General features: G+C 42.9%; 1 protein-coding gene across 1 annotated transcript in view; it reads right to left on the bottom strand.

Annotated features, from left to right (window-relative positions):
• Positions 1-9,349, bottom strand: part of ISM1 (isthmin 1) — a gene marked incomplete at its 5' end in the record, with an annotated part of 54,369 nt that overhangs the window by 2,351 nt on the left and 42,669 nt on the right. Inside the window, 2 exons of the mRNA XM_006036791.3 lie at positions 3,983-4,072; positions 7,397-7,540. Of these exons, the coding sequence (XP_006036853.2) occupies positions 3,983-4,072; positions 7,397-7,540 (234 nt within the window). The remainder of the gene's footprint in view (positions 1-3,982; positions 4,073-7,396; positions 7,541-9,349) is intronic.

The raw sequence follows: 9,349 nt of genomic DNA on the forward strand, positions 1-9,349 counted from the left end.
TCAGCAGGAGGCTCTGCTTAACCAAGGCAGCACTGCAAGGCCCACTTGACTGCAATGCGTTACCTTATCTTGTTGCTAACTGAGGAGAGACAATCTGTTGATAAGGGAGGCTCCAGGTCATACTACATCACCACGACAATACAAATCTTCAGCTCCTGCACAACTTTTATCTTTTTGGGATCTCAACACACCTTGCAAACTTTTCACTGAGCCCCCCACTAAGCCTATAAGGTGCAATAAGGCATTGTCCCCTTTTGCCAAATGGATTAACTGAATGAAACCCAGGGAGTTTAAGTGACTGGCCTTAAGATGCCACAGTGACTCTGATATCGGGAATAGGGACCTGGAGACCTAGATGCTGCTACCCAGGTCCTAAGCTGAAGATGGCACAACTGCCTGGTTGCATCACCCAGTTGACATTCCAAGTGAGGCTCAAGCAGCTAGTAATGACATCGGAAACTCCAAGCTGATAAACTGATGGCTCTTTCATTCAGTCAAGCTGTGTGCATCTATACATGCAATTAGCATAGCTGAATAAACACTGGCACAGTTCACACTGGAGTTTATTGCTCCTGGGCACAGTGTTTGCATGTGTGCCCGGGACCAAAGCATGTTGAGCCGGGGTGGTGCAATCCTGGCTGGCAGGGTATCACAGGGATTAGCCTACCAGCCTGAAGCTGCTCTGTCCCAGCTCAACATGCTGCAGAGGGGCTGGCTGGGGCATGAGGGTGCTATAGTGTGGGGCTAGCTGGCAGGCAGCCCCTGTACTATAACACCCCCGTGCCCTAGCCAGCTCCAGTCACTGTCTACCTGTGTATTGTGGCACCCTAGATAACTCTGCTGTAGGATAGTACTTGTGTTGGGCAGTACTATACTACAGTGGAGTCAATTAATTTACTGTGGCCTAATAGTGCCGCATGTGTAGATGGTGACACTTTACTGTGGAGCTAATTAGGCAACTCAGTAAAGCGCACATGTAGATGCATCTACTGTGGCATTCTGTCTTCCCCAAAAGGTTCTTTAGAGCAGTTGTGATCCAAAATTGTCAAAATGATCTCTCTCTGATCTGACACTGGAACCACTTCTCATAACCGCTGCCAGTTCTGCTGCCAAGTAGTTTGGGTTTCAGAAAGCCTTTTGGATACAGACACTTTTGGATGCTACATCATATATTTTAGGATGTTCTTGTGGCACCAGACCCATGAGGGGGTCACGGTCAAGGGATGTACAGGCTAGTAGATTCTATTTAAATATTCTAACTTTTTCTGAAAGGGACCTGTGACAAAGCTAGGTTGAGAAACAAGACAATCTGAGTTCAAGGTCTGATCCTTAACAGCAAGACAATCAAGTGACCTGGGGCATGATTACTGCATTCTCACATACATCATGGCCCCAAATAGGATACACACCTTGTTTTGAGGAAAATTGAAGAAAAACAGTTATTTTCTTGAAAATACTGGTAAGTAGCTGTAACTGAATAGCAAATTCTCCAGATTCAATCTCTGCTGGAGCACTTACCCCTGCACAGCTTTACTGCCCCTGCCCTGTAGAAACTGCCATTACCATATTTCCTCACTTACAGCATGTATCCCAACACCTACCAGCTGAATTTTGGAAAAAAGTTGCTTCTTGTATATGAGAAACTATTGTACTTTTTAGATGAGGCAAACTTATAAATCCAAATGCTGTGTGCATAGGGGGAACAAAGACACCCCAAACCTAAAAGTTTATTACTGAAAGACAAACTTGGCTGGCAGCTTCTTACCAACTTCAAATAGCTTGGTGGCATTGAAGTCTTCGCTTCCTGCAAGTAAGCTCACTTCTGTGGCAGCTGTCCTGAAGGTATCTTCAATCCCTATACAAACACAAAATGATGGTGGTTAGATTTTATCCTAAGAGGTCAGGGAACAATGCAACCTCCCTCCTCCCCTGCCCTGCTTATATTGCCCAAAGCCCTGTTTATATTGCCTGTATTGAAATTAATACTGGAGGAAAACACTGAAAGTAAGAGAAGTGGAAGGATTCCCTCTGCCAAGTGCAAATGCAGAAGTGTGAAACTGTTTAGAGACAGCCTCTGCTCTGCCTTTTTTAAATGTTGGGGTGCAAGAAGGCATGCTAGCTGATAAGCAAGGATCCTGGTTTTCTCTAATTAAAAAAACCCCAATTTTTATATTAAAAAAGTAATATATATATTAGTGCTGTTTCATTTTGATCACAGAAAAATGTGGATTCTGGGTTACTTTTTTCAATCTGAAAATTGGGGATTTTTTTAATCGGAGAAAACCAGGATCCCTGCTATAATAAGCTTGTCTCTGAGTTACTAAAGCTGCACCTATAAACCAATGAGATGAGAATTCACCTGTGCTATACTCTCCAGTGACATTCTCTTCTTCTGCTAGTGGAGTGAAAGGAGTGGGTGAGGGATAGATGAATAAAAAGTCCATACTTCTTAGCAGATTCAGTTCCTTGGCAAGCTCCAGTTAGATATTTGTTATTAGCAGAGACAAATATGGATCACTAGAAAATCTGTAGGAGATAGTCATCACTGGACTAATTACATTTTGCCAAAAAAGGACATCCTTTTTGCTGCTATTTTATTTAGCCTGTGTGTGCTCATATTTGCCAGCTATTAAAACAAAAAAGCCCTTCAGACCAAGCATTTAAATTAGTAAACATTTGTCCTATTTTACAAGAGATTTCCAAAGACAGCAGCACACTCTGATTGTGCTGAGCTGTGTGATTAATAAGCCAATTTACACTGGCACAGTTCACACTGGAGTTTATTGCTCCTGGGCACAGTGTTTGCATGTGTGCCCGGGACCAAAGCATGTTGAGCCGGGGTGGTGCAATCCTGGCTGGCAGGGTATCACAGGGATTAGCCTACCAGCCTGAAGCGGCTCTGTCCCAGCTCAACATGCTGCAGAGGGGCTGGCTGGGGCATGAGGGTGCTATAGTGTGGGGCTAGCTGGCAGGCAGCCCCTGTACTATAACACCCCCGTGCCCTAGCCAGCTCCAGTCACTGTCTACCTGTGTATTGTGGCACCCTAGATAACTCTGCTGTAGGATAGTACTTGTGTTGGGCAGTACTATACTACAGTGGAGTCAATTAATTTACTGTGGCCTAATAGTGCCGCATGTGTAGATGGTGACACTTTACTGTGGAGCTAATTAGGCAACTCAGTAAAGCGCACATGTAGATGCATCTACTGTGGCATTCTGTCTTCCCCAAAAGGTTCTTTAGAGCAGTTGTGATCCAAAATTGTCAAAATGATCTCTCTCTGATCTGACACTGGAACCACTTCTCATAACCGCTGCCAGTTCTGCTGCCAAGTAGTTTGGGTTTCAGAAAGCCTTTTGGATACAGACACTTTTGGATGCTACATCATATATTTTAGGATGTTCTTGTGGCACCAGACCCATGAGGGGGTCACGGTCAAGGGATGTACAGGCTAGTAGATTCTATTTAAATATTCTAACTTTTTCTGAAAGGGACCTGTGACAAAGCTAGGTTGAGAAACAAGACAATCTGAGTTCAAGGTCTGATCCTTAACAGCAAGACAATCAAGTGACCTGGGGCATGATTACTGCATTCTCACATACATCATGGCCCCAAATAGGATACACACCTTGTTTTGAGGAAAATTGAAGAAAAACAGTTATTTTCTTGAAAATACTGGTAAGTAGCTGTAACTGAATAGCAAATTCTCCAGATTCAATCTCTGCTGGAGCACTTACCCCTGCACAGCTTTACTGCCCCTGCCCTGTAGAAACTGCCATTACCATATTTCCTCACTTACAGCATGTATCCCAACACCTACCAGCTGAATTTTGGAAAAAAGTTGCTTCTTGTATATGAGAAACTATTGTACTTTTTAGATGAGGCAAACTTATAAATCCAAATGCTGTGTGCATAGGGGGAACAAAGACACCCCAAACCTAAAAGTTTATTACTGAAAGACAAACTTGGCTGGCAGCTTCTTACCAACTTCAAATAGCTTGGTGGCATTGAAGTCTTCGCTTCCTGCAAGTAAGCTCACTTCTGTGGCAGCTGTCCTGAAGGTATCTTCAATCCCTATACAAACACAAAATGATGGTGGTTAGATTTTATCCTAAGAGGTCAGGGAACAATGCAACCTCCCTCCTCCCCTGCCCTGCTTATATTGCCCAAAGCCCTGTTTATATTGCCTGTATTGAAATTAATACTGGAGGAAAACACTGAAAGTAAGAGAAGTGGAAGGATTCCCTCTGCCAAGTGCAAATGCAGAAGTGTGAAACTGTTTAGAGACAGCCTCTGCTCTGCCTTTTTTAAATGTTGGGGTGCAAGAAGGCATGCTAGCTGATAAGCAAGGATCCTGGTTTTCTCTAATTAAAAAAACCCCAATTTTTATATTAAAAAAGTAATATATATATTAGTGCTGTTTCATTTTGATCACAGAAAAATGTGGATTCTGGGTTACTTTTTTCAATCTGAAAATTGGGGATTTTTTTAATCGGAGAAAACCAGGATCCCTGCTATAATAAGCTTGTCTCTGAGTTACTAAAGCTGCACCTATAAACCAATGAGATGAGAATTCACCTGTGCTATACTCTCCAGTGACATTCTCTTCTTCTGCTAGTGGAGTGAAAGGAGTGGGTGAGGGATAGATGAATAAAAAGTCCATACTTCTTAGCAGATTCAGTTCCTTGGCAAGCTCCAGTTAGATATTTGTTATTAGCAGAGACAAATATGGATCACTAGAAAATCTGTAGGAGATAGTCATCACTGGACTAATTACATTTTGCCAAAAAAGGACATCCTTTTTGCTGCTATTTTATTTAGCCTGTGTGTGCTCATATTTGCCAGCTATTAAAACAAAAAAGCCCTTCAGACCAAGCATTTAAATTAGTAAACATTTGTCCTATTTTACAAGAGATTTCCAAAGACAGCAGCACACTCTGATTGTGCTGAGCTGTGTGATTAATAAGCCAATTTACCTTCCATCCCCTTCCCAGTGAACATTCTCTAGGTCCTGTAACTGGGGCAGAGTAACAAACTGGTGGCTTACAAAGCTTCAAAACAGCCCCAGGCTTCTTTTCAATAAATTATGGTGAGGTTTTGCTTTAGCTCGAGCAGTAGATGTAGAAGAATAGATACCCAAGAATCCATTACAAGGCAATAATTCACTGCAGAGGATCTTCTGGCATTATAAACAGTAGAAGCTGAGCTTTGCCCCTGTCATTTTAAAAATGTCAGCACAGCCTCAAAGAGTGAATTACGTTCTCCTTGCTGATCCTTGGGTGTCTGTTAAATGACATAATGCATTCTTTCAAGTTTGCCACTGTTTGATGCTAGTAGGTAATAAATACTGGAGAATATAACTGAGACACACATGGCCTTTTGGGATTTAACCCATTATTGTTTAGGTTAGGGGAGGAGGGGAGTAGGTTCAACAATAAACTTACTGCTAGATTGTGTCACACATGGAGACATGGCTAGCAAACAGTGGGTCTGATGGGTGTGTGTGCCTGTGTAAGAGAGCAGCTTTCACGCACACTTGACTGCTTGTACAGGGACTTTAAACATTCTCTCTTCAGTAGTGCCATCATCTGTATAGTCCCAGTGTCGTACTTTGGATCTGAAAGCTGTTTTAGGTCTTTCACCTTTCTGAAGCACAAAGTAAAACATGGCCAAGGTGTTAGTGAAATGCATGCTCTAGCACAGTGTTGTGTTGGTCTGTGTCATATCAGTAAGGGGTGGAATTGTGCAGGCTCAGGGTGCATCTACACAAGACATTTAGTGCACAGTAAACTAATTAGCTGAACATTAAACATTTCAGTGTCTACACATGCACCCCTATTAGGCTGGATACAAGTACTATCCTGCTGCAGAGTAAAAAATTCCACAGCAGCGCAAGTTTACACGCTGCCCAGCTGCCTGGGGCCCATGGCTGCTTCAGTACAGGGGCTGTCTGCTGGCTAGCCCTGCACTGAAGTGCCCTCGTGCCCCAGCCAACCCCTCTGCAGCACGTTGAGCCAGGAGAGCATCCCTAGGCTGGCAGACTGACCCCTGGGGCCCCCTGCCAGCTGGGGCTGCTCTGACCTAGCTCAATGTGTTGTGGTCCTGGGCACATGTGCAAATGGTGTGCCTGGAGCAATAAGCTCCAGAGTTTATTGCTTCACATTAACAAGCATGTGTAGATGCACCCTCAGGGTATCACACAGTGCCAAGTTACTGTAGTAAAAATGTTTAAAGATCTAAAAAACAACTCATTTGTGCAGTACTTTTTAAAGGCAGTCTTAAATTCATTATAGGGTGGATGTTAGACTTTACATATGCTGTTTGAGGATGTCCTTAGATTGGAAGCTTTAAGCAACCAGAGATGGAAGTGTTGTTACAGTGAGAGGCCTAGATGAGATGGCCTTTCTAGGCCCTATGGTCAAAGCAGGATTGAGCCAGAACTGCACCTTAATCTAGCTGTTGCATAGATTTATTGCAGGGCAAGACCTCTTGTTTTGAGACTTCTCCAATTAGTAGGCAACATAGACTGAGCAAGACAGAAAAATATTTATGCTGGACCTCCTTGGTTTTCTCATTTATATTCACAAACTTCATACTGAAAAGGACAAGCGCTTTTGTGACTTGGTGTGTTTAGAAAAATTTCCCTTTAATCAAATACCAACAGCATTTATAGCGTGTAGAATGTAAGGCCCCACTGGTCCTAACACACCTCCGGGGATGTCTGGCACAATCCATTAAGAGGCTTCTTTTCTGCGCCAGCATAGAGCTATTTGCCCTGATGTCAGGGCAAGTGTGGCATTTGAATATTGCCAAACAGCATAAATGTGGCTGCTCTGAAACTGCAAATGTGTGCAAGGTGAAGAGATAATCCATTTCTTTGGGGAAGAACTATGGTATTGTGAATACCGAATGTGCAGCTGGGCAAGCAACAACCGATGTGGACTGGCAGCTCACGACTGGTCTCAATGTGGACTGGCAGGTTTTGAGACAGCGCAGCCAGCAACAACAAAGTTTGCCTTCAGCGCGAAACCATGTCTGACAAACTTAGCCCCAGCAAGGAGAGATGTCCAGTAACAGACGTTTGGTTTGAAAACCACATGCAGTAAATCCACCCAAAATTGCAAATGCAGGCACAGTACCTTATGGCCTAGTTGGCCTCCTATTATACTGCTGCATATAAAATCCAGGTTAATAAAGTAAGCCTCAGAACCAGGGCACCAATGTCTAGGGAGAAAAACACTCAAACCTGGCCAAGGAACAAAGGAAACTCTGATCTTCAAACATGTGTAGTGAAGACCAAGACCCTGCCCCATCCCATCTGCACCCCCACCCTGAGCTAGTGCTCTGGCCTCTGGCACAAAGACTCTTCTTATAGAAAGTTGATTCCATTAGCCAAACCTGGACAGTTTGGTCGATCACATGTCCTTGACTCTGTGGCTGTGCAGGCATAGCCGCAGGACCGGGTCCGCTTCTGATTGCCACTCCCACAGGTCACACTGCAAACGGACCACGGGCTCCAGTCTCCCTCACCATCAATATAATCTGAATGAGAACAAAGATGAGGAAGGAAGTGAGAAAAAAAAAAAGATGAACCCCTACTACCACAAAACTACTGTACAGTGTTTTTTATTAAGTAGGCATAGCAAGAATGGAATCCAGATGTGTCTACCTGAAACTTGGGCTGATTGCCAACCTTAAGCCTGCTGTTTAAATGGTTTTCACACTTGACTTTCCTTGGGGAAATGCATGCAACATTATTTGAAAAAATATTTCCTCTCTCTTTTGACCTCTTGGCAGCTGAGAATCTTCAGCTGTAAAGCTGGGTCGTGAACTAATAGTACATGTATTCAAACATCATTGCTCTTATGCAGGAATAGGCTTTCTGATCACCAGCTAGGACATACAAAAATAATATTAAAAGAAATCCTCTCTCCTCCCCAGAAAATGTAGTAATAGTACCACAAAGGAATTGGATGCTTAGCTGCTTTTTAAGACAGAATGCAGCTCAAGCATTTTTTTTTGAGGGCAACTTGTATGTGGGTATTTTTGCCTCATCCTTCAAGCATCAGAGCAAGAGAAGGAGGAGTCACTGCTGCAGTGAACTGAATGAACATCCTGCACTCCTGGGAGCAGAGGTTTTATCGCAGTTCACAGAACATTTGTCATTGCTCAGGGTTTGATCTGGCAGCATTAGCAGTTCTTTGGGGAAAGAGCCATCTTTTTTGTTCTGCATATGTACAGCCCCTAGCATTACAGGGTTTTGGTCTGTGACAGCAGCTCCCAGCTACCGTTACAACAGAAATAATAAATGAACAGGACTGTTCTCAAATTCAATTCAATAATATTTCACTTGCTAGCTTGTGAATTTTTCAGTGTTTATGCTCAGTCTCCACTGGCCAGGGAAACCATCTTAAACTGCATGAGCTTGAAATGTGCTTAAGCCACCTATGTAACTGGCTTAGCCATCAAACTTCAAGCGCTACTACAGATGGGATCACTATGTTGCCTCTTCTGCATGGGAAATCTGAAAAATAGTCCCTGCTGACAGGGGGTGTTGGATCTTAATCAAGTGAAATATCATAATCTCAGTCAAAAGACCAGGAAGAAGGGGTGGCTTGCCATTCAGACCATGCTGTGATTTGCAAATGACTACCTAAGTGTTGTACATATTTCAATACATGATATACAATATATGGTAATAAACAGGCAGGGCCAGATTTTCAGTTAAGTGTCACCTACTCTTTCTGTTTCTATAATTGTCATTTTTTGCAACACTGTGCCCATAATTGTTTGTGGAAACAATTTAACATGACTGAGATGTCCAACCACCTACTCCATCTGTGCGATCATTAAATATGCCCACAAGCAAATGCAGGTACAAAAAAGAGGGAGCACTTCATAATCTTGACTCACAATACTACCTAAAAGTCAATGAGAGGACTAAGTCACAGTTAAGACTCTAGAGTTAAAGCTCTAAAACAGGGAAAATTAAGGCTGAAGCAATCCTTTGCAGCTGCTCTATGGCATCTAAGCAATGCAGTGCAAACAATAAGGAATCAAACCACAACTGTGAAACCCTACGCTACGCTATCTACAAATCTGCCTATGTATTGCCTGATCCTAAAGGTTCAACCCACCTGGAAGCCCTGTGACATATATACTAATTCAACTCCCTGAAGTCATCCCAAGTGTACATAAATAGACTCATGAGACAACAAGTAAATAAGTACCAATTTCTTTCCGTTTCCTGGTTTTTGCAAGTCTTTCAAGCACCAAGCTGAAAACAATTGTTTCCATCATGACACATCTGGAACAGAATTATACATACAAGCTCAAATGCAAAATGTTCCT

The sequence above is a fragment of the Alligator sinensis genome, unplaced genomic scaffold (assembly GCF_000455745.1).
Source record: "Alligator sinensis unplaced genomic scaffold, ASM45574v1 scaffold1174_1, whole genome shotgun sequence".
Classification (NCBI taxonomy): Eukaryota; Metazoa; Chordata; order Crocodylia; family Alligatoridae; genus Alligator; species Alligator sinensis.